The sequence below is a fragment of the Seriola lalandi genome, unplaced genomic scaffold (genome assembly GCF_002814215.2).
Source record: "Seriola lalandi dorsalis isolate HSWRI2012SDOR001 ecotype SW California unplaced genomic scaffold, Sedor1 jcf7180002054421, whole genome shotgun sequence".
NCBI classification, from domain to species: domain Eukaryota; kingdom Metazoa; phylum Chordata; class Actinopteri; order Carangiformes; family Carangidae; genus Seriola; species Seriola lalandi.
This window is the reverse complement of record NW_019524974.1, coordinates 322,106-348,155: the sequence shown is the minus strand read 5'-3', so window position 1 is coordinate 348,155 and position 26,050 is coordinate 322,106. Positions and strand designations below refer to the sequence as shown.

The following is a 26,050-nucleotide window of genomic DNA, read 5'->3' as shown; positions in this document are numbered from 1 at the left end:
CAAAATACTTTTACAAATAAAGACAATCTTTGTTCCAACTGTTGAGCCTCATAATTCATTTTTGACCTTCAAAACAGATGCTGACAATATAATCTCAACTCAAGGCAATTCTCGGTTACCTCTCATCCATGCTTGGTGAAAAAGTGCTCAGAATAAAGAAAGGTTTGAATATCTGCAGCCCCATCGCTATCAAACAAGCTCCATCTGCCGAAGAAGACCATGTGATATGGTCAAAAGCAAGCAAGTGTTCCATAAATTGAGTGTTTTTCAATTGTTAGTGTCTGTTTAAGGCATATAAATGACACGGGCTGCAACAAAACGCTGTAGTCTGTGTTCAGCTCTGTTCAAATATAAAACAGAAACACACGAGGGCAGGATTCTTCCTTATTATAGATTGTACAATTAAACATAGAGCTATATATCTTTATCCATAGTGCAAAAATATGTATTATTCAATCATATTGCAATCAATTACTCTTTATATTTGAAGTTATATTTAAATCATACAGCCTATTTAGCTTATTATATAGCCTAATAATTGGAAAATCATTATATACAGCTAAAATCCTGAGTATTTTCCCCCATGTTATGTGATGCATGTTTTAACCTATTGTCAAATAAAAGCAGATTGTAACCGGAAGTACAATGCCACCGGTTGTTTTATTTTGAAATCTATGTCCGGAAGTCCCTTCATTTTGATTCCCCTCAGCTTGACACTATAATGACAGACAGACAGGGAGGGCAGAGCTGCATCTGTGACCGTGTCACATACGTCCTAGTGACAGCGGCTTTTTACACAGAAGATGAGCAGAAATCAATCGTGTCATGACGCTGAATTCACAACAGGTGGATTTTTAAAAAAGTAATCCGCTTCAAGATTAATAAAAGTCTGATAAACGGCCTGCAATCATGCAAATTAAGAGTTAATTAATGAGGAACAGTGACGATAACGCTAAAGAAGGAAGAGAAGGTGATGGGGAAACGAAATTAAACCAAAACAAGCTGCCAAAACCAAAACTGCGTAAAGGAAGAGAACATGGTTTTAATACTTTGTGGGATCTAAACAACTTTTTTTTTTTGTTGTTCTACAATGCATAAGAGATGGATACGGCGGAGGCTTCCTGTCTTGATTTTCACCTTCTTCATCATTCTCTACGTGGATTTTCAGTTACGTACCAGCAACCCTCCCAAAGTCAGAGTGGACCACTCTCCGACTGTCTATCCGCTCAACCGCTCCTTCCCGAAGGCTGGCCCCGTGGGCAACGACGCGCAGGAGCCGGCAAGTAAAAGCAACAGCAGCGGGAACGATGGAAAGACGGCCACTGAGCGTGCACATGGCACCCAGCCGCGGCTGAAGCAGGAGGACATCTTCATCGCCGTGAAGACCACCGGGAGGTTCCACAAGACGCGTCTGGCGCTCCTTTTGGAGACGTGGATCTCCAGAACCAAGGCGCATGTGAGTCCCCGTGCTGGTCCGAGAAGTCTTACACTTAAGACTCTCTGCTGCTGCTTCTGTCTAAAACCAGTCACACCATGAAAACAGTAGAACACAATAGAACCAGTAGGACACCAGTAGAGGCTCTATCAGGAGGTTTTTTTTGTAGACAATAAATTATCATAAGAGGAAAGTCCTGAGAAAAGTTGAACTAAGGTGATAGGACGAATTTTATTAATTCCATCCCAGCCTCCTGACTTATAAAGTTATACATCTTCATATGTCTTAATCAAAGCGCCTAGAATCATGTTCATATTATGGATCCACAGAGCTGTAAGAGCTTTAGGTTTCAACTCATGAACTCAACTCAGTATCTTTATACATTTATTTAAAGAAAAGCATCAGATATCTGACTCCTCATTAGACCTAGACAAGATGTGTTGTCCTAATGATGAAATGAAAACATTCACTTCCTTCCTGCTTTGAAGCCTCAAGACTGATCGTTCGGACTGATGTGGCCCAAGTTAACTTCCTGACTGACCGAATGCTTGTTGGGTTTATTGATTGAATTGCAAATGACACTAAATAACAGCTGTAAAAACCTGGTTAAATAGGCTTTAAACCTGTTGGAACCTTCTTATCAGACAGAAGTAAACACCTGTTTTCTTACTGGCATCAACATCAACGTCTGTGGCTTTGATATCAGGGAATTGGATGAATTTGTCAAACTTAAAAATGTAATTATTTGAAGTGTTTAAGGTTTAGTTTGGTTTAAAGACTCCAGAGGTGATCAGATCAGGGTTCACTATCACATGGTTTTCTGCAATAGATGAGATGATTGCACACTCCACAGTAGCTGGTTAGCTTAGCATAAAGACCTGAATCAGGGGAGGAACAGCTAACTTGGCTGTGTCAAACCGTAACAACATCCTCCTGTCAGCTCCTCTAAAACGTATAAATTAACATTTTAACCCTTAGTTGTTTAATCTGTTAAAAAACCAAAGAACTAAATTGATAAATTACAGTATTACTAGCAGGTTATGTGCCGCACTATTTCTTGGCTGGGTGCATTATCTTCTTGGATAAGACACTTTATATTAACTTTGATTTGAGACAGGTGAGCTAGTTTCCAGTCTTTGTGCTGAGCTAAGCTAACGGCTACTACATGTTAACAGTAAATATAAATATAGATATTACATCGTAATGCAAAAACAATACTGTGAATTAGAATTCAAGACAAAAGGGAACAAGAAAAATAACGACGAAAACAAACAGTAAAACTACTAATGACGACAACAATGACAAGTACATTTGATCAAAAACAACAGTGGTACCAGTAAAAACAGCATATACAGTGATTGGATAAAAATTAATACAAAAATAAAAATAAACATGGTTTCAATCTTATCTATGTATCTACTCATTCATGTATTCCCTACAATGTCAAATAATTACTTTTATGCTTATAGCAGATTGCTATTGAATTGCATTTGAGTCAGAATAAGATTTCTGGCAGTGGTCCTTTTCTTTTCTCCCCATCTTCTCTTTGACTTCCATTACAGTCCAAATCGAAAGGTGTATGCATGTGTGTCCTCACGTTGGACATACTGTACATGACACAGTACCAGGAACATTTGTTTATCTCGGACTTCAGCATCCTTGATCTGCTGAGGCTTGATTTGTCCAACCAGGCTGGTAATAATCAGTGTTGAGTAAATCTTCAGGAACATGTTTAAAGACCCAGAGTTGGTGGTGTGGCTCACAGGATATATATATATATATATGTATATATAATTTTTTTAACAGTTTATTATGAACACCAAGCTAAAACAACACTCCTGCAATAAACCCTGCTTTCATGAAGGAAATAATGATCAATTAGAAGGATGATGTCTGTTGAGGTTCACAGGTGTTCCTATTATTTTGTCCACCCCATTCAAATCAATGAGGGTAGGCTAAATAACAGACAACTCTCTTTATAATGCAAAGCAGTGAAGTAACAGCATGAATTGCAGGTAATTATAATCATAGAGTAGAACGAACTCCTCTTTAACAGCTTCAACAAACTGAACATCATCACCTTCATGGAGGGAGGATTTATTAGAGCTGACTGCATTAGTTATAGCTGGGTGTTCCTGATAAACTGAAGTGTACACCAATTGCAAAATGACCATGTAATGGACTTTATTTAACTTGATTCCACGTTATGGTTCATGAAACAGTTTGATTCCTTTTGTGAAATAAGTGAAACAGACAAGCAGTGATCTTGAGAGGGAGTTTTCGTAGCTTCTTGTTTTCTGTGTTAGACTTTTCAGAGGACTGTTGATTTTAATAATAGGGCATATTTTCTGAGTGAAAGAGGAAGATGCTGTCAGTGTCTTCCTCTTTCTCGTTGCAAAAGCGACACACAAGACTGTTTGGCTTCACCCTGGCCTATTAATGCGTAGGAAAATTAACCACATCACACCCACATGAAAACAGTCCCACTTACACACATATATACAAAGGCACTCGGACACACAAAGACGCAGCAATACAAGAAAACACACACACACACAGACACAGGAAGCTGTGCAGGCAGGTTGTCTGGGCTGAGGGGAAGCAACCGCCGTGTGGAGACTGTGTTAACAATACTGAAACGGAAGCCGGTCTTTGAACAGGAAGTGGAGAGGCCGATTGTAGAACAGAATGAACCTCATCTTACACACACACACTCGCACGTCATTTCTAACCAGCTTGGTAACAACTGACAGCGTTGAGAAAGAAAAGTTTTAGTGGTTAAATACGATCACAAGAGGAAACTCAACAGAGGAACTAGAGTTTACAGCCACGCTAGCAGCTCTGCGACGGAAATGCTAATTTTCGACATGCTAATATGCTGTCAATTTCAATGCTAACATGATGTTTGCGATGATGTTTAGCAGCTTTACTATGTTTACGATCCTAATTTAGCGAGGTTCGCTAATTAGCACAAAATACAAAGTAGAGCTGAGGCTGATGGGGATGTTGTTAGTTTTGCAAATATGATGCAATTTTGCTCTGATGGTGGCGCTAAGTTTAAAGTGTTAAGACATTTTGCATTGTAGTCTCGTGCAAACAACAAGGTCCGCTGTTACTCGACAGTTATTGCTCTCCTGGCTGCGTCTTCTTATGAAATGCAGTTAGGTGTCAGTGTGGTAGGACAGCAGTGTTTGGCCTCAGAGGAGCAACACTGGCGGGGCAGTTATTTATCGAACGTGAAAGCTCATCATGACTTAAAAAGCTTGTGTCAATACCTGTCTATCTATCTATCTATCTATCTATCTATCTATCTATCTATCTATCTATCTATCTATCTACGCTTTAATTCGGTATGAGGGACATTTTGGGAAATACACTCATTTGCTGTCTTTCCGAGAGTTATTGCAGAAGATCAATACCACTCCCATGTTACTATGGAGCTAGAGCCAGGAGGCAAGCAAGCTAGCTTAGCATAAAGCCTGGAAGCAGGGGGGAGCAGTTAGCCTCACTCTGTACAAAGTTTTTTTTTTTTTTTTGCCATTTTGTGCCTTTATTTGATAGAATCAGTAGACAGTATTATATATAAGTAATTTCACTTTATATATTACTGTCTTTGGTGGACTTTGGCCTGGTGTTTACGCTAAGCTAGGCTAATCACGTCCTGGCTCGCCACATACTGAAAGCACAATTGTTAGATGGGTATTGGCTTTCCAATATGATCCACGAAAAAAGAGAGCTAATAATGTTATTTTCCAAAACAAATCTATTTCCTTTAAAACTTTGGGCGGCTTTGGAATTTGGTATAACTTTAGCCAATAAGAATAATATAGTCTTGAATAAAATATAGTAATTGTTGGTTCAAGTCCAGATAAATCTACATGGATAAAGTAATAAAATGATATCCTCTCTACCCTCAATTGGTCTGAGCAGTGTTCCCTCGGGGAACCCCAGAATGCCCCCGTAGAACAAAGTGAATGTCCAACTGATGGATCAGAAAGCCAGATTCTCATCACGCGGCCAAGGAATCACTAAAGTATAAATCAGAAACCTCATCTAGATATATTACAGTCATTTTGTGCTATGGGGCAGTACAAATCTTACTTAATGGCCCTTTAACAGTGTGAAAAACAAGGCGAGATTTATGCATTCCTTCCTGACCTCAGTAAAACGTCCTCTCAAACTCTGTTTACGAGCCGCCGCAAGCCGACACGCCGCCATTTTTTGTTCCTCAGCCCAGGTTGACTGATTTCAGTGCAGGTAGTTTAGTTTGAGTTATGACCAGAGGAGGGGAGGGAACTAATCATGATGGCGGCTCTTTCTCGTGGGGTTTTACTGGGGGGGTGGTGGTGATGGTTGTTGTTGTCGCGGTGATGGCGGTGAGGAGGATTGATCCAGGTATCTCATTACACCTCCTCCTCCTGCTTCATTGATACAGGGATAAAAAAGGAGGGATGGACAAAGGTAAAAAAAAAAAAAAAGGTTTGATTGGTATTAAAATGACCGCAGTGAAGATTTAGAGGTTGTTTGATGTCACTGCGCGAGAGAGAGGGAGAGTATTAAGAGCTGATGGATGAACTGGGGTTTGTACAGTAAAACAGAGTGCTTAAATATATGCAGCCTTTCTTTCAGAGTGCAGTAAAGAGAATATTAAGGAGATTAGTCACTTTAATGTACATACACACTTGTACTTTTATCTTTGTGAGGACACTCGTTGAGTTAATGTATTCCCTAGCCCTTCACCCTAACCTTAAAATGATAGTTTGAGTTATTTGACGTCGGGTTGTGTGTGGTACTTATCTGCAGTCAGTGTTTTCAAGTTGCTCCCGGGAGCACCGGTACAGAAGTGGAGCGATGTACTGCTGTGGACGGGGGCAGCAGACAAAATGTAGTTTAACCACCTCCACCTTAAAAACCAGTGTCAGATTAAGTGCACGCTATATTTTGAATATTTTCACCGCTTTTTACTGCCATCAAACAGCTCTTTACTTCGGCAATACACTTTCTCAACTGCTGCACTTCTGTATACGCGTTAGCAGACTTACTGTATTGCACTGCAGATCAGCTGTTGGAGTGATAAAAGGCGGCAACACGAATCTGCTGCAGGTAAAACATTCACTATGGATAAGTATCTCATATAACCCGAACTATCACTTTAACCATCAAAATTAAATACCAAACCCATAACCTAAACCTAATTCCAACCTGAGCAGTAAAACGAGGCAAACCAGGGAAGTGTCTCGGGCCCCCGAAGGATTAAAGGGGCCCCTGATGGCAAATCATATTGGCACATTTTGGGGCTTTAAAATATCCCAAAAATGCCCCTGCAGGCAACATCAATGTACCATCAGAAATATGTTGGACTCTAAAAACTCTAACGTCTGGACAGATGTTGAGTTTTGGTTAGAACACACACACACGGACCGACAAACCTGCGTATGCCGATACACATATCGTACTCTCAGTGTCTCTCTATGGTGGGAAATTCAGCTTCACACCCTGATCTCTTCACACTTTTCCGCGACTATCTCCGCCGTTCCTATAACTATCTCCTTAAAACACACCCACACACACTCTGGTGTCTGGGTCAGGACACATCTCTTGCCTTCATATTCCCCACGTCCCTCACATTTTGTAATTCACATATCAAGTTGACATTTTAATGACATTTTTAAAAACACATTTATGCAGCATTAATTTTTATTTTGTCTGTCTAAATTCTGCTGCTGTCATTTTAAATGCACTATTAATGCTGTTATTTATACTTTATCTCATACTTTGAATTTGAATGTTTTTGTGTAGCAAAATCAACTCTTTCTTCCTGTTTTGTCTTTCTCTCCACGCTCTGAAAAACAAAACACCTGTTCACACGAGAGATTACGCTGTCCCCTCAAACTTAAGTTTAATCTGTAGTGCAGCTGATATCAGTGTGATATGGGTCTGCATGTTGTACTCACTTAGACAGAACTTGTGTAAGATATTTTTAAGATATATTTCCGAAACATTTTTAGTATTCCTGTTCTCCAGCCAAAACTTGGGGATGCACACATTAACATTTCCAGGAGTTAAATAAAGCATGAGTTATGGTTCGTGTTTATCTTATCTATTGGGTGATTTGTCCAACGCCGAGGTTATTAAGCGCCTGCCTGGCAAAGAAAGTCAAACACACCGCGCGGTTCAGCCTGAGGGGCTGCGCTGATGGAGTGTAACGCGGGGGTTGTTTGTTCAAATCCCCTGATACAAACCTCCCCGGTCTCTGTGACTCACACACACAAACACACACACACACACACACACACACACACACACACACACACACCATACGCATTTTATCATCTGTCTGCAGGAGGAAAACTGACACAGGATCCTAGCCGGTTGTGGAAACCTTTTTGAAAGGTTAATTTTGCATTTGATTCAAAGAAAAAAAAGGAATATGATGTGTTTTTTCCTCCCATTTTTTTTAGACTTTTTTAATAATTTGAAGATAGTTCTTTAAACTCTTCCAAGAAAAGTAAAAAACTTGAATCTACTGCTCATGTGAGCTTTTATGGTTGAGTGGTTTTACCACTTTTCACCACCAGAGGTCAGCATTGCACTGCAGATCTATCTATCTATCTATCTATCTATCTATCTATCTATCTATCTATCTATCGTAGTAACAAGTTTTTTGTTAGTGTGCTTGACGAATCTTATTTGACTCATATATCTGTTAAAAAACAAATTGTGTGTGTTTTCTGTATGTGCAGTGACTCATTGTTTTAGCTCACAGCGGGGAGCCTTGTTTTTGTCACACCAAATTTGCTCTATTCAAAACTGTATTGATCCTGTGTGTGTGTGTGTGTTTCCACGAGCGTGTTGGTGTGTGTTCACTCCATAATGAAGGTGCTTTCAGGACGTTGTGTTACAGATGTGGAAAAAGAAACATATAATCAAAGCTGGTGTGTTTAAATACCTTTTGTTCTCTTTATTTTTTTTTTTTGTCTAGACCTTCATTTTCACAGACACGGAGGATGAGGACTTGAGTTCAGAAGGTAAGCAGCAGAAATGAATGTAACTTACACACAAACTGATGTGGCCTAAAGTATACGGACTCCAGCTTTTATGAAATGTTGGTCTGGGGAGCCAACGTGACGGTGTCCCCATGCACCAAACGAGGCCCTTAGAGAACTGGTTTTCCCCCGGTTTGATGTGGAAGAACTTGACCGAGCTGCAGAACCCTGACCATCCAACCCCTTTGTGATGCACTGACTGTTGCTAAGCCCCGCCCTCCCTTAGTTACTGTTGCTGCACCAGACTCCTTTCCTTCCTTCCTTCTCACTCCATCTCTCCCTCCAGGTTCTGTCTCTCACCCCCTTATTCGACTATATGAACTCTCCCGCGATCACTTGCAAATGAACCTATTTCACACTTTCCTATTACAATGAGCTTATTGATTATTTGGTTTGTGTAAAATCAAACGCGTGTCTCCCTCTGTCTCTCTCTCTCTGTCCAGGTTATAACATGGTGGTAACAGGATGCCAGTCGGATCACAGTCAGCAGGCTCTGTCCTGCAAGATGTCTGCCGAGTACGACGGCTTCATGGCCTCAGACAAGAGGTGAGGCAGATTAAGGTCCGCCTATCATCCTGCCCACCGTGGATTTAAAGATCGGATTAAGATTGCAGACTTTAATGATCGCTGCGGGGGAAATCGGGCTGCAGCGGGAGGGGAAAGGAGAAATCATAGGCGTAAATAATCATCTGTGTGATGGTTACATAAGCGTTTACACAGGTGACAATTCTTTATTTCGATAGGAATATTCTGAGGAGGTGCACCGAGTTATCGTATTGTACGCTGGACAACTTGTTGGCGATGTCCGGTCGCGGTTTTGTCTTGTTATTAAGATGAGATGGGAAATGAAAGAGATATTTCACTTTGGTTGCAAACCCCACTTTGTTATTTGCAGTGAGGAGGGGGAGTGAGGCTGTTTGTGTTTGGAAGGAAGCCTTTTTGTGCAGTTGGACATCCATTAGGATGGCAGAGGAAACAAGACAGCTGCTCAGTTTCGGTAGCAATCAGATTTGTCATTTGGACTGTTGCAGTGCAGAGTCTGTTTGGTTTTGGAGAGAAGCTTTGACACAGTCATGAAGGCGGCAGAGGAAATCAAACAGCTTGTTCACTCACAGAGTCAACGCAATGAAATTCATGCGATGACGACGTCAAGTTTGTGTTTCCCGAGGTTGCAGTCGGCTTTCCACAGCAGTGTGACGGTTGTTTTTTTATTAACATATGCAATAACACAAGCTGATACAGTGTCAGAAATAATAATACCTCAGTTTTACATATAGATAACTGTAAAAAAAAATAAAGTCAGGGAAACATGGTCTGAAAAATTCATTCTTAACCTTGGAGAATATTCTAAATCCAAGGTTTTTTCGTTCATCTTATTAACGCAAGACCGAAATTTCCAACTTTGGGCGATGAACCCTGAGCGAGTTATATTCATTGAAAAAGTCCAGGAAGATACAGTTGAAAATTCCAGAAGAAACAAAGTGAGTGACCTTGAGTTTGAAATATTTTTACCACAGATCTCGGCAGCGTGTTTCTGATGGATCTGAGCAGTTATTTCCTGTAGGCACAAGGTGATTCAGTTGCTATAGCAGAATGAATTCATGGATATAAAAACAGCCGACACAGGCACAATAATAAAGTAGAAACTTTCGGTTTCTTTATGAGTCAGTGTTTATGGTGATGCCTCATTTAGCTCAGGTACTTTTTTAAGCCTTCGAGAGTTGTTGTTGGATTCATTCTGTACAAAAATGAAAGCAGCAAGGAGGAAAATGAGGTTTTAAGTTTCTGCAGTAGATTGAACAAACTTTCACTGCCTGTTTTTTTTTTTTCTGTCCGTTGCTCTTCAGGTGGTTTTGTCATGTGGATGATGACAACTATCTGATTCCTGAGACCCTCCGCTCCCTGCTCTCAGCCTTCCCCCAGGAAGGCGACATCTACGTGGGCAAACCGAGCCTGGACAAGCCCATCACCGCTCACGAACTCCTGGAGGGCAACGCAACGGTACCGTCCCACAGTGTTTGTCCGATCTAACCAACACAAGAGAGTTTTTTATTCAGCTTCTTCTTGAGGTCCATCCACAAAAGATCAGATTCCTGTTCCATTTCGTCGCGCTGAAGGAACATTTCCTCTCTACTAGTAAACACACAAATAGTGTATAACCTCAGCCACTAGGGGTCTCTCAATCACAACAATTATAAAAGATGGCGTTTGGTAAAGTAGCGTGGGATCATGGGAGCTGATGTCAGCTTCTCTCGGTTTGGATTCCTTCAGCGTCAGTTGTTCAGGAGGTTTTTACTGGGAGCTGAATTATCCGCAGAGGTCTCCTTGATTATAACCGTTAAAAGCGCTGAATAAAGCAATTTCACGTTTAAAGTCAGTGTTTCGCCGGCGCTGTACGGTGGACACAGGACATCAGGGAAGGGCTGTGACCTCTGTTTTGGTTGTTTCTTTGATAACTTATGAGCCAGACATTCAGGAGGGTTTTACCAGCAGCTGAATTATCCGCAGAGGTGTCCTCCTCTGTATAACAGAAGGAGAGAGAGAGTAAAGCCGGTAGAAACTCTGGAAAAAAGGCTGTTTCACTTTAAAAGTTGGTGATTCATCGATGCTGTCTGGCGAACACAGGACGTCTCAGAGGGGCTGGGAACTGAGCTGCTTAACATTTGCTCAGCTTTTTTTCTGTGATGACTCAAGATCCAGATGTCCAATGACTAAAATCGTGAATCCCGTTAAAATATAAAGTTGAAAATGACCAAGGTGTAAAAAGTGTATCTTAAAAATGTGGCTTCAAACTGGAGAAAAAGTCCATTGGATCGCTTGACAGGCGACCAAATGAAACAATCTGTTAACATGATTAAAATCACTGATTTCTCTAGGTTTGAGAATGGCTGGAAACATTTGCAATAACTAAAAAAAATAGGTTAAAAAAGGTTACTGTAAGTAATTTTTAGACATTTTAATGTGGAAAAGTTATATATTATAACTTTAATTGTGTGATTTTAGTGCGATCTAATAAGAAAAAATTCTCACACACTGACAAAGACACTCTTAAGATGCAAAAAGAATCAAGGATGCCCGATATAGAAATCGCTGCTGCATACGATAAGAAAGCAAAACATATTTTACTGGTGCTGTAAAAAGAAATTTGCTCCGTTCTCAGTGACACATGACTTCAGATTCACAGTTCACACAGCAGTTGTGCAGATAAGTGTTCAGTGAGTCACTGTTACGAACGCTGTTCTGTGATAGTACTCAACAGTTCAAATGTGTCGGTTTTCAAAGTCCTCGGTGTTTCCTCGCAGCATTTTTTTCTTGGCAGTGTTGGAAAAAGCCTCTGAACCTCTTTATAACTCCCCTGAAACCTGACGGAATTTAATTTATTTGGGCTGATAACTCCTTAAGGCAGGGTGACCCCTCTGAGATGCATTACTGTCTTGGATGTGACTCTGCAGATTAATTTTTTTCTAGCTCAGATCCTTTATCTCCTTTTTCATCCTGAATTCCTTCCCTCCCTCCTTCTTTTCACTGATTACCTATTTCTTCTATCCAACTTTGACGGACCTGCTGTCAACAACTCACCGAGTCTCATGAATCCCTCCGTCGCTGTGTTTCTCCGTCCTTTGCCTACTTGTTTCTTTGCATCGTTCCTTCTTCTGTCTTTGTTCCCTTACCTCCTTCCTCCTCTGCTCTTTCCCACTGCGGCACTGTGGAAATTAATGACCTCTTCAACACAACCAAAGCCCTTCCCCGCAGCCTTTAAATGGTTCAGCTGCTCCAGCTCATAACTAAACATCCCTGTAGTTTAGTTAATCAACTCTTTGACCCTTTCTTGTGTTCAACAAATCACATTTAATCCAATGATCTTCACCTCTATTTAAATGTACCTGAAATGTCGAGTATAATATACGTATAATATAAAGAGGAGGTGCTGAAATACAGCAGAACAGCAGACGTGTTGGACCCGGTTTGGATTTTACTGCAAGGCAGAGTCGTCCAAAAGTGCACACTCCTGATGGATCACAGTGCGACATGATGCATGATGTATCTCTGTTGTTTAACTCGCAATCATCCTGACTAAAGAGGAAATGTCCACTTATCCACAGTTGTAAAATATCGTCTGTGAGTATAAAAACTACTAAAAATGAATTCATAGGTTGTCTGTGCAGCAGGTTATTATGACCCATAGTTACGGTTGTTGCTAGGCGACATCTAGTGGTCGTAGTAATTATGACGGGAGAGACAAAGTCTGAGTTTCAGAGGAGGTTTGCGGTGGACGGATGGGTCAACAAAACGCAGGAATATGACGCAGAAGAGCGGCGTTCGATTCCCGTGTGAAACTAGCAGTTGGTGTTACGAAACCTCAACCATGTCATTATTGTCACCATGACAACAAAGATCATGAAACCTTAAAAAAAGTACTTATTTGAACTCAAACCATGAGCTTTTCCTAAACCAAACCAGGTAGATTTTGTGTCTAAACCTAACCTAGCGATGACCGTTTATTATTGTATCCATGGTGACGAAGGTCTGGTACGCCGGTACAGTCTTTTCTATTTGTTAACGCCTGCCGCTGTAGGGGGCGCTATGTCAGGAAGACACTCCTATGGGTCGTATCGGAGGGTTGGAACAAACGACCTGTGTGGTTGTTCAGGTTGATGGACTGGTTGCGTTTTCAGTCTGAATCCTTGCTCATATTTTAACCTTCACCTGCCGCTCAGTCCACAGAGACTGCATTTTCACATCAGCTGTGATCACTTACACCAACATGTCATTTACAATTATAGGACAATATACGATCGGTATGTGAACCTTAATTTCTCCGCTGTATGTTGTGAACTCGGCAACCATGCCGACAACATTCATTCATGACTGAACACAGAACGATTATCGATAAAAACATCACTGGTTTTCCCTCCGATGCGCTTCTCATGCATCTTACTGAAAACTGTTACGGTTCATTGAACAGAGCAGCTGTTGTGACTCCCTGGTGGAGACACCTGGCGTCCTCAGATGTTGCTGGAGTCTGTGTGGATTGAATGCATCTGTAGCGTTTGCGTGTTTCCGCTGTGAATTTAGTTTGATATTTATTATACGAACTTTAAAATAACTTTAAGTTTTTGTTTGTTTGTGCTTTCCCTTTTCCCCTTTTTTCCTCCCTCTTTCAGTCAATCCATAGTTCCTTCCCTCCTTTTTTCTTTCCTCCTTGATGCTCTGCCGCTCTACTGAGGACACTGATGCACTTTAAAACAAAGCTGAGGTCTCTTCCTATTGGCTTTGTGCCAAAACGCAGCCCAGTCGGGTTAACCAGTGCTGTGCAAAATCCATACCATCTATTCTCTTTCACTCTCAGGAGGACGCAGTGAGGGATAGACAGATAAATATATGTATGTATGTATGTATGTATGTACGAGTGGATGGATGGATGGAGATACAGCAAAACGTATAGCTCCATGTGTTTTCTTCACATGGGAAGGATTTTCATACCCAAGTGGATCAATGAGTGATTAGTGTCTTGTTGGTATATATTGATTGGTGGTAAAACACAAATACACATGCACACACACACACACACACACACATACACACACACACACAAACATAAGGAGGAAGACTCCCTCGGGGAAAGAGGTTGTCAAACTGCAGGAGGTCGATAGTTTTTTTTAAGGAATATACATGCAGCTATTCACTGTTGTCTGTGTGTGTGTGTGTGTGTGTGTGTGTGTGTGTGTGTGTGTGTCACTTGGTTTCACAGCTTTACAGTAGGATTTATGCTTCTATTGACTTAAAGTACATGATGACTCCACTGAGCTTTCTGAATAGAATTTCATCCTCTCTCTCCCTCTCTCTCCTTCTTCCCTGCACTTTTTCAATCTCGCTCACTCATTTCTTGAAACGACTCTCTCCTTCTCCCATGTGTCACATTTTCTGCTCTGATTGCGCCCATTTACACCGAAAAATAGATATTTATCTTTACTTCCTAACTCCTTTTCTCCCTCTTTCCTTCCTCCTCCTCTCTGTTTTCATTGTCTGACTGTTCGCTCTCTTTCAATTCCCTCTTTTCTTCCTTTTTTTCTCCATCATTTCCACCCTCTGCCTGAGGTTGGATGGGTGATGGGTGAGAAAACACAGGCTCCTCTCTGTCTCCTCTTCTCATTTTCTTACTTTTTGCTGCCGATCTTTTTTGATTTCCTGTCATGATTGTGAGGCTGAGAGGAGGATGAGACAAGGGAGGAGGAAAGGAAAAGAAAGGAAAGAAAAGGGTAGAGAAGGAAAAGACTTTAAAATGAAATAAACACAAAGTAATTCAAAGAAAAAGAGCCAAAGGAAAAAATGGTAAGAAATGAAATTAAAAGAAAGGAACAGCCTTTAAAACAGGAATGAAAAGGATGAGAAAGAAATCAAAACGAAGGGGATGGAGAAGATAGAGATAGAGATAGGTAGAGAGAGATTAAAGAAAGAAGAAATGATAAAATATTAAGAAAAGGAAAGGAGAGGAACTAGAAGGAAAGGAAAGGAAGTCAAAGGAAAAGATGGGAAAGGAAGAAATTCAAATAAATAAAGTGGAAGGAAATGTATGAAATGACGAATGGAAAATAAATGAAAGGGAAGGAAATCGCAGTGAGAAACATACAGGACATGAAAAGGAAAGTAAAGAAAACACACACAGTCTAACACACTAATTTGTTGTATAATTACAGCTCTCTACTTTAAACCACTCATTTGACTGCCGTGACTAACACACAAACAAAACACCAGAAAGACACATTTCCTTCCTTTTTAACCAAAAAAACAAAATCACCTTAACAGTTTACACTGCAGGATGCAATAAACACAGCATCTACTTGAGCGTTAGCAGATAACGACATAAAATTCATCGCTGGCTGGTTTGGAAAAGACCGAACAATCAATACACATCTGAAGGGAAAAGTGTTGTACTCTTTCTCCTTTCTTATCTATTACACACATTGTTTGTGTGTCAGAGGGAAAGATACGGAGTCAGTTCACTAAATATTCTCATCAGTCCTCTGTGTGTGTGTGTGTGTGTGTGTGTGTGTTTTTATTCTTTTGTGAAATCAGATTTAGCGTATTTTGTATTCCAAGCATTGCCTCTTTATTCTCACATGACGATCGTGTTGACACGTTTGTGTCTGTACCTTTTGTGTGTGTTTCTGTGTGTGTTTCTGTGTGTGTGTGTGTTTGTGTGTGTGTTTGTGTGTGTGTGTGTGTGTGTGCAAGAGGCGTAAACGAGACTCAAAAGCAGACAAATGGACACAAAAACAAACCTTTTTAAGGCTACTTACTTCAAGGTCAGGCAGGCTCAAAGTCGAACTGAAATTTGAATTCTCTCTTTTATTGCAGGGAACTTTAAACTATAATGACACTATTAAAATAAGCTATTCTTCATATATTTTTATCTTTTAAAAGAAAGTAAAGGGGTTTTTGGGCGCACTTTATCTATAGAAATTGTGTTAGCTTGAAGACTTGAAGTGATAGCGTCTGACTGATGTTTGAGGGCCACAGTTGCGCTGTCACCTCCGGTTAAGATGACCAGATATCTGAAATGAAAACTGGGGACATTCCCAGTTCGGCGGTCAATATATCATTCAAATATCCAATGTTTTTACCTATGAAATAAAAAAGGAGGACAGTCATGTATCTTGGCCTGTTGTATTGTAATAAATATTGAGGGCTGATAAAATGACGAGTCCCTACCTTTGAAGCAGTCGTGAAGTGTGTTTGTTTTTGTTAATTTACTGACTGGATATGAACTCCAAACCAATGAATGAGTCAGCTAACCTTTTCTCAACAGACAACAACAATAACAACAACAGCAAAAGAAAAGTCTGACTTGATAACTCTATTTTGATGATTTTAGCATCACTTCTGAAGCTGCTATAGCTAGCTGGCAGCCCACTCCGTTGGACAAACTATCCCCGGAAAATGGGGATATCTGGCTTCTGTGGTGAACGACTGACTGGAGCACGTTGTAACTCTGTAGCATGCTAACACTGTTGTGAGATGTTTCTTCACCCCTTCATATAGGGTTGGTTTTGCACTGTTACCAATCAAGCTAACGGTCAAAACGTCTGTAACTTTTTTTGAATTTAAAATTTGGGAGGGGCCATTGTTTTCGTATTTCACTCACTAGCTCCCACTCAAATAGAGAATGCTAGTAAGGCTAGCTAACCAGTCATCAGCAGCTCCTGCACACACTCGTGTTTGTTAGCTCTGTCTTCTTAATGGACCCAGATGTGGCGATGGCAAGTGACCACACAACCAAAACCAACAGCAAAGTGAAATCCTGTCACCCACTGACTGAAACTGTGACACAGGGTAATGTAGGGGCTGGTTAGATCACACGTTACTAAGCAACGGCTAACAACCACAAGTTACCACAGCAGGAATAATTTGTCTTCAACTGGTCAACTTAAGCATTAAGTCGCAACAAAAGTTGAACCAGCACCATTTTCCTCTTCTCATCTTTTTATTCATTCATTTTTTTAGTTGGACAACACTACGTTTTTTGTTTTGCCCTCCCTCTAATCTGTCGTGGGACGTCCTCTGTGCAAACACAGTGTTGTCATTGAAATTAATGAGGAAGAACCTTTTTCCTATGCAGTACAGTTGCTGATTCTCTTCTTAAAAGCAGAATTTGGTTTTAAAACAATATTGATTTCAGGTTCTTTGAGTTTGCATGTATGTATTTGTTGATATCAGTGTGTGTGTGTGTGTGTGTGTGTGTTGTCCCTCAGAGGGAGGTGCGGTTCTGGTTTGCTACAGGAGGAGCAGGTTTCTGTCTGAGTCGGCAGCTGGCGGAGAAGATGGCTCCATGGGCCAGGTATTTATGCACGTGTGTGTGTGTGTGTGTCTTTGTCCAAATGAGTGAAAATAAAGAGAAAAAAGTAAAACTGTTAAATATAAATTCAACATCAAAGTCTGTTTTTTTTTGCATGTTTTAGCTCATTTACCACAAATTTCATTTATTTTCCATTTTAAAAATAGACCAAATTATGTTTTTCATTTAATTATGACTTTTTGAGACAGATTGAGTTCCTATCCTCGTGGCAGCCCCTTACTTTTTGTGACTTGAAGCTTGCGTTAAATACAATAGGTAATCTATCACAAGCTAAGACAATAAAATTAGACAAAAAACAAATCGGGTACTGCATAATTTAAGATTTAAGAGCCAAAAAAGCCAAAAATCTTTCAGCATTCCTTACCTTTGTTGTCTGAAAAACGAACACAAAAAACAATTAGCAAACAGATGTTACTCGAGAGATAATCTGAGTTTCACAACTTTCTGCATCTAAGATTTTTCCTGTCCACAACTCAACTCTGTTCTCTGACTGGCACAACACAAGGACTGCAGCGGCTCTTTGTTTCTCTCTTTAAACTGCATCAACAACCGGCAGCATAACTTCGGCCAAACATTAAAGCTGACTAAATGTTCACAGTGATGAATCACCAGTCTGAAGTAAGTTTCAGGTCTCTGCAAGTTTATATTTATACTGCGCTCAAACAAGTGAGACTAATGGCTGCCCAGGGCTAGAAGGTAGGGACTCAAGCTAAGAATTTACAGGCTCCTTTGGAAAAGGTCAGCAGTAAAGTACACGCAATAAATAGTTAATTGGCCAAAACATGCAAAATCATCAACATTTTCCTTTTGAGATTGAAAGTTGGGCAGTTTTATAGTTTTACTAAAAATAAATTTCCTCTCATAACCTGAAAAAAAATAGAATTTAATCTGTGATCTGTGGATTTATCAAGAAAGCAAGTCTTTGGTCAGCTGTATTTTCTCAAATCAACAGTAATCAATCTGCCAGTGGTTTGTTTTCTTTACATGTTTGTATTTCAGTGGCTCCCGGTTCGAGCAGACCTCGGCGACCATCCGTCTCCCTGACGACTGCACGGTGGGTTTCATTGTGGAGAAGAGGCTCGGCATCTCCATGGTCCACTGTCCTTTGTTCCACTCCCACCTGGAAAACCTGCTCCTCATCGGCCACAGTAGCATCCCGAACCAGGTAGTAACCCACACACACACACACATACATAGAAATCCATGCAGATGCACTTCTTCTTATGGTCGTGTGTGTGTTTTCTCTCCCCTGCAGGTGACACTGAGTTATGGGATGTTCGAGAACAAGATGAACAGCATCGAGGTGAAAGGAAGTTTCTCCAAGGAAGACGACCCCTCCAGGTCAGTCTGTCACTCCATTCAGTGCTTCTCCTGTATGCTGCTGAAATTTAACACAGTTGATTAATATTGCAACTTGCACTTTTATACACTGCACTCAGCTGATTTGGTCCAGTGTGAAGCAATAATATGAAACTGGTTGCCTTGGTGACAGTCTCAGTAGTCATGGGATTACGGTTTGTCTTATAATTATAGGAAGCGCAAACTTCGAGGGCTGAAAAATGACTCTGAAGTACCAAAAACTGCAGTTCATAGAATGACCACTTGAGGCTGGCTCATTGTTGTAGCTCACTAGAGTGCAGCTTGGGCAGCGCATTACTGTCCAAGCCCGACCGGAACCAGACAGGTATTCTATTCTTTATATTTGAGCCAAGTGGCAAACTCTTGGGCTGAAAAATGAAAGCCAAAACAGAAGTGCCAAAACCTGCAGTTCCTCAAATGACCACTTGAGGCTGCCTCCAAAAGGCTTAAAGTTACGCAAAATTGAGGGTGTGGCCTCTTTGAGTGACAGGCGGGTGAGCGTATGTTTGCCACAAACCTGCACGCACCAAAGTCTCAGCTCCACATGTGCCCCTCCTCTTTGCCCATTTTTGGGATTAGCTGGAAGTTTGGTAATCAGGTACTGCCAAGATGATGATGGTGGAGCAGCTCACTCTGAGCTTCAAAACCACTCTTCAGAAACCTATGGGTGACATCACTGAGGCTATGTCCATCTTTATTTACAGTCTATGAATCATACCTATCAGGTTTTATTTGACAGGAAATTTGAAGTGAAAGTGGCACTGCAAAAAAAAAAAAAATTACCTTAGGGGACCATGACTTTATTTCTTGTCATAAAGATGAGGAAATGTATCTTGCTCTGGACCAAAGTGTTGGACAGACTGACTCTTACATAAGATGCTGCTTTGTTCTTAATCTTGATCGTGTCAATTTTGATTTGATTTTACTTAAAAACCTGGTGAAATCAAATTTTTCGCACAAGTGTATTTTATAAATATTTAAGACTGATTAACCTATGCCTCGCATGAAAACTTCATTGTTATTCCAAGATGTCTGTTTGCTGCGGGCCAACTCCCAGCTCTCAGTTTTACTTGTGCAATGATCCGACCTGAAGACGTGACACCCCAGCAGCTCCGGTTCGTCTCGTTCCCAGTTCAGTCAGAGATAAAAGCAATTTGATGTAACACAATGGAGCCGCAGATGTGTTTGTCTCTCCCAGTCCTCGCCGTCTCCTGCTGTAAGAACATATCACCACAAACGCTCCGCAGCGAGCTCTCTCCATTTGTTTCCATCCGCCGGTGTCGCACAGAGTTACGTTCAACATCACTGCAGCCTTTAAAGAAGCGGGTCAGATGTTCATCTGCCTGTGCAAACAAAGTTGGTCAGGTTTCTGAACAGAAACTTTTTCTTCATATTTGATTTTTTTGGTTTTTGTTTACTTGTGGGAAATAAGTTGGTTTTCCTAAAGAAATCAGGTCAAGAATGTAGCAGCAGGAGAAATATGATTTGTGGACAGCGTCACTAAACTGGTTCGGAGACAGAATACAAATCTTCTAATATTTAAATGCAAGTACTGATAAATGATAAGAAAAGAGTGTGGACAGTGTGGGAAAGGCTGAGGCTCTATGACGGGTCGGCAGCCAAATTTTTTATAATCCATTAGATGGTAGTCAGGACATAATCAAAGACTAATTTAAGAAATTGATTGATTAAAATGCAACTGGAGTTTTCTTTGTTACTGTTCACATGTGGCGCTGTGGCCCTCATTCACATATTATACATTTGACTGTTTTACTGAACTGGTGTTATCGTTTTCTTATCACGCATCGTATGTCCGCTATTCCAGAGGTCTCTCAAGTAAGCAACAGAAACCTTTGGAACTTCCTGTCAGAACTTTTCAGAATAAAAACTCTTGGGGAATGTTCTTGCACTTTTATTTTGTAGGCATAATCACTAAAGAGGAAGTGCTTCTGCGGCCTGATACGTAACTGTTTGTGTCATTCACTCTCAATATGGATAAAAGTATAATAAGCATCTTCAGGTGGGTGTAGACTCTCTATTTGGACATTATAGCTAAATGTGGGGCTGTCAGTCCAAAATTGTAAGATTATCAAAATAATTTCCTCGATGACGTCAAATTTCAAAGAGTCATTACTCTGGTGCATCGACACCACGCTGCTAACATGGTTTGACAGCGCAGCAATTCTTAAGGGACAAGACGTGAGATATTTCCTGTCCCGTAACACAAAGTGGGACTGAAGTGTTACACAGGGACACACAATCACTGGATATGTGCCAAAAGTTTTCACATTCACGCGCAGTATTAAATGAAACGGGAGGGGAGAAAAAAAATTGCATATCTCACAATGTTAAGAAATCCTTTAAAACCAAAGCAAAAACTGCACTTGAGAAATTATCTGCTAGAACACAGCGGAGAAAACTCTCTCTCTTTCTCTCAAGGCCAAAAATGCAGAATTTATTCAAATCCTTAAAAAACTTAAAATCCAGGATCCACAGAAAATAATAATCACTTGTTCTTTGCTCTTTACTTTCTACTTTCCAATTTTCATTTAAAAACTTTTAACAAGTTTTTCTTCTAAACAAGAACAGACAATCAAATAGGAGAAAAAAAACATAATCTCCTTGCCGCAGGTAATAATAAAATAAAACAAAAAGTCATAAAGAAGCATAAACAATCTGGTATAATGATTTTACTATGTCAGATTTTCATTAGATGCTGCTGAACTATTTTTAGCTGCTGTGGCAGATCATCAGTATCGGTGCTGTCGCAGTCTGCTGATAGAGGACAATGCAAAGTCATGGGTAACTTAATGTCCCCCTTCAAATGCTGTTATTTCTTTATTGTAACTGAGCTGGAAATCCTGTTGTCAAGGCTACTGAGGATCTGACTCACCTGGGTTCAACCTGTGAAGCTGAGCTGTCAATAAGTGCAAGTAAGACTAAGTAGCTGTAAGGTGGAGTTTTTTTTTTTTTTTTTGCAGATATCTTTGCTAGGATTCTTCTATAAAACTGATTTTTAAATTTCAGTGAGACACTTTCTCAGTTAATAGAAGTTCTGCTTATTTGTGTCTAGACTTGTACTTGAGAATATCCCAGTGGCCTCTGGGGTTTTTAGACGCAGACTATGAAATCGCTATGTCTCTGTTTTGAGAGTGGTACTGGGACATATATTTCTGTCTGAACCCAAATATTCTATTTTTTAATGTTCAAATCAAGCGGCAACCTCCGGGGCTCAAAAATGAAGCCAACATTGAAATGCCAAAAACTGCAGTTCCTCTAATGGCCACTAGAGTCCGGCTCCAAAAGTGAGTCAATCCCCATAGACTCCCATGTTAAAATGCTTGCACCGATGTCTCGGCTCCATACATGCCCCGCCTCTTCGTCCATTTTTTTGGATTAGCTGGGTATTTGTTGGAGTCAGGTGCTGCCAAGATGGCGACGGAGGAGCAGCTCACTCTGAGCTTCAAAACTGCTCTTCAGAAACGGACGCTACGTCCATCTTTATTTACAGTCTATGTTCCCAACCCAGAGCGTGAACATCATGTCTCTTTTTTATTTTTCACCCTCTATATCTCATCCCTTCTCTCCATCTTTTCTCTTAACCAACCAACCCAGTATAAATGTATACTACCAAGAGTTTTCGATATCAAACACGCCTCAGAGTTATTACTGATCACTTCTGTCTTCCACAGGTTTAAGACTGTCCATTGCATATTGTATCCCTTCACCAGCTGGTGTCCCTGAGCTCTTCATAAAGGACTACAACTTCCAAAAACACATGGGACAAGACTGTTGACCCTCGAGGATGAAGGGACTTTCCTGGGAATTATACCGTGTGTCTAAGCAGCAGAGGAAACTGATGGATTCAGTGTGATGGGAGAGTATTAGCTGAGATACCTGAACTGGAGAAGAAATGAATCAGACCTGATCTGATCTTAACAGAGGATATAAAGAGCGTCACAAACAGACTGTTGCATGAAGAAAATTATGAATTTTTTGCAGGTTTTTGTTTGTTTGCAGCGAAGCACTTAAGACAAAGCTTAAGCTTAAGACTTGTTCTTTTTTTCTGAAACTTCAAGTTATTTTGTCAAAAAATGGACAAAATGTAAAATGAAATGAATTATTTTTTAACTTTTACACAAAATTTATGTGCACTTTGATTCGATTTCCTTGTCTTATTGTTTCTTTATAAGCATCAAATCTTCAGGCATCTCGAAAGGTTGATGATTAAATCTACAAACAGACTGCACCCACAGGGCCTCAGTCGTCTTCAGGTGGCACTGAGGCAGAAGTTGTTGAATTTATATCTGTTTTTATTGATTGACTGTGTGAGTGTGAGTTTTTATGAAGGGGATGGTGTCTTTGTGCCTGTGAAGTCTGCAGACAATGAACCATCCTGACCCACATCTCTCTCCTCATCCAAACCTTCTGTCCTCCCTCCCTGGCTTTTCTCGCTCTCTACCTTCTTCCCTCCACCCCTCCATCTGTCTTCTTCCCTCCTCCCTCCTCCTTCTGTTTACTCAGTCTTATCCGCAAAAGCTGTGCCTGCTCCTTCAAGGCCATGGCTGAAAGTAAAATGAACTTCCTCTCATCCCAGTTCGCTCATTTCTTTATACCTTTTATTGGAAAAAATAAAACAAAAAAACAACAACAAACCGCTAAGAGAATGACGAAGGTCAAGACTGACATGCCTGAAACCATCTCCACGCAATGTCCATTTATAAAAAAGAAAATAAAAGCTCAAATTTCTCATCACGGCGGACAGATCAGGGTCAGAACGAGAATACAAATTTCACAACAAGATGCCGAGAACCAAACGCTGGCGTAGGAATAGGAGGCAGAGTTCATGTGCGCTGTACCTGCAGAGAGATGACACTGTGCTGCCGGCGGCCCGCGGGTCGCTTGTTTGCTGTCGAATGGAGACGTGATGAATACAGATATGCCGCTGAATACGTCTGGGGCCGACCTTGTGTGAAGTGGATGGAAAGTGGTTGAGAGTCTGCAGGAGCCGGCTGTGTACGTGGCTCGTACGAGAATACCAAGTCGATGACACGAGCGTTTGAGTGAAGGCCGAAGGTTTACAGCAAATGCAGGATCAAGTTGATGCCGTGGTTACAGAATAAAATATGTTTATGTTCGTACTTTCAAGGTATTTCTGGTTCAGAGAATGGCAGCTTCGCACATGCTGTGAGGAACATCGACATTTGAAGTGCTTTGCACAACCGTAACCATGACCACCAGCATGCTAACGGCGACACATGGATAGTTGGTGGTAGCATCCATATACCTCTGATATCATGGATCTGAAATGTTACTTATTAGCAATGGATACAATTTTGAACTGAGGATGGAGAGATCACCAAAGGCGGTCCGTCTAATACTTTTTTTTGACATTTCGATCTTAACCAAACATGTCAACCTCATGGTGGCGCCAGAGGAAGAATCAGGGGATCCCCACAGTCATTAGGATACATCCTCTTGGCACCATGAATATGTGTACGCAAGTTTGTGCCAACCCATCTGGTGGAAATATTTCACCTGCTGTACCGCCCAGTACAGGGAAAGTGAGGAGATCACCACAGTCAGTGGGAGTCATTTTCTGAGGAACATGAATCTCTGTGCAAAAACCCATTTCATAATAAAATAAGTCATTGGGTTTTTTTCCACATTTTTTCATTTATTTGCTCACTCATACATGGGTACATTTTTTTTCTTAATGTCTTATTCATTTCTTTAATGTTACCCCCTGGTGGAGTTTCATAACTTTTAGCAGCCTTTTTGGAGCCTGACGATGTCTCACATGGGACATTTCAGATCCATGATATCAGGGTGTACGGATGCTACCACCAACTATCCGTGTGTGGCTTGTTGCTGTGAGCCTTTTCCATGGTAAATGGCCTGTATTTACATAGCACTTCTCGTCTTAATGACCACTTAAAGGGCTTAACAGTTAGCTTTACACTGCAGGTCATAGTCATTCATACAGCTTCTCTAACACACACACACACACACACACACTGATGGCACATCACCGGGGTTCAGTATCTGGCCCTAGGACAGCTCAATATGTGGACCCGGAGGAGGCGGGAACTGAACCACTGATCTTCGATTAGTGGACGACCCGTTCTGCCTCCTGAGCTTCTGCGTTTCTGGGGACCAGATGAAATGTAAGTTAAATATTCACTCACCTTTTTAGTTTTTTAGTTTTGTGCTTTTCACCAACTCATGAGAAAAATATCTTATCACCCGCTAAATGTGGCACTTCCTCCCCAGACTGTTTGCTAACTTTGTCTCATTGGCCATTTGACGGATGCGTTTCTGGCTGATTGACGTATCAAGTCACAACATGCAACTCTAGCTCTGACAAAGTTCATTACTGGAGGTATCAAGTTTGTTCTCTGTGTTTTTATGACCTTTTCAGCCCTTGTATGAAAGAATCTTACTGTAGCGCCTCACTGGAACAGTTTTTAATTGATCTGATTAGTTGATAACACGTGAATGTCAATTCAATTTGTGCATGCGTTGCAATGCGATTAGTTCAGTTTTAACACTGTTAACAACTCCCACTAATGAGCCGGGAACCCATATGTGCACCAATTTTCAATCCGCTCTCACAGAACACTGACTTTTTGGCAAATAAGAAGTCGTCTTCTAGACGATACAAAAACAGTCAAATGGAGAAAACAAAAAAAAGGCCAAAACGACCCAACGACAGACAGTTACCATGGTGACAGACTTACATGTACGACCAGAGTTATCGGCTTGTTCAGTTAAATTTCTGGATAATGAGCAAACACCTTTGAATAATCAATTAATGTCCAAGTTTTCAAATTCTGACATCACAAGTTGATTAATTCATTATCTCAACAAACAAACCATTTTCTTGTGATCACGACATAATTGAATTATTTCCCTAGATAACTTGTTTTGTTTATTTGTGATAACTGATATTTTTCTGTATTTCATTTACTTTACTTCTTTCATCTGCTTACATGGACAGGAGCTTCCTGAAATGAATCATATTGGCTGTTATCACCTTCTGGATAAACAAGAAGGTTGTGCTTTCAGTTCTGTTTGTCTCTTTGTTTTTTCTCTGAGTTCACAGGATATTAACTGAAAAGGAGCCAAAAACTTGCAAGCTGCAGATTTTCAGCAAAATCAGACATAATGTTAAAAAAGGGGGGTAACAGCTGATGGAGGCTGAAAAGTGTTGCCAGCACTGGTTTAGTATCTTTACAGCAACTACAGTAACATCTAATAATGGACCTGGGAATGATTTATGGATATTAATCTAGCAAAAGGTGCTTCCACCCCGCACCTTTAACGACTTGAGGACCCTTTGATATACAGTGT

The 26,050-nt window shown here is 40.7% G+C and overlaps 1 protein-coding gene across 1 annotated transcript; it reads left to right on the top strand.

The window, feature by feature from the left end:
- The first annotated feature begins 723 nt into the window (after positions 1–723).
- Positions 724–23,288, top strand: mfng (MFNG O-fucosylpeptide 3-beta-N-acetylglucosaminyltransferase). The gene is made up of 8 exons (XM_023410289.2): positions 724–1,456; positions 8,418–8,463; positions 8,925–9,027; positions 10,329–10,482; positions 17,235–17,320; positions 18,338–18,503; positions 18,594–18,679; positions 22,390–23,288. The coding sequence occupies exons 1-8, from the start codon at positions 1,091–1,093 to the stop codon at positions 22,439–22,441; spliced, it is 1,059 nt and encodes a 352-aa protein (XP_023266057.1). The 5' UTR covers positions 724–1,090; the 3' UTR covers positions 22,442–23,288.
- Positions 23,289–26,050: the final 2,762 nt, after the last annotated feature.

What these genes read in the sequence shown, in the direction of transcription:
- mfng (XM_023410289.2), top strand. Translation starts at nt 1,091, where the DNA reads ATGCATAAGAGATGGATACGGCGGAGGCTTCCTGTCTTGATTTTCACC. An exon ending in TTCATGGCCTCAGACAAGAG is followed by an intron (nt 9,028 to 10,328) that starts GTGAGGCAGATT and finishes GTTGCTCTTCAG; the next exon opens with GTGGTTTTGTCATGTGGATG. An exon ending in ACAGTAGCATCCCGAACCAG is followed by an intron (nt 18,504 to 18,593) that starts GTAGTAACCCAC and finishes TCTCCCCTGCAG; the next exon opens with GTGACACTGAGTTATGGGAT.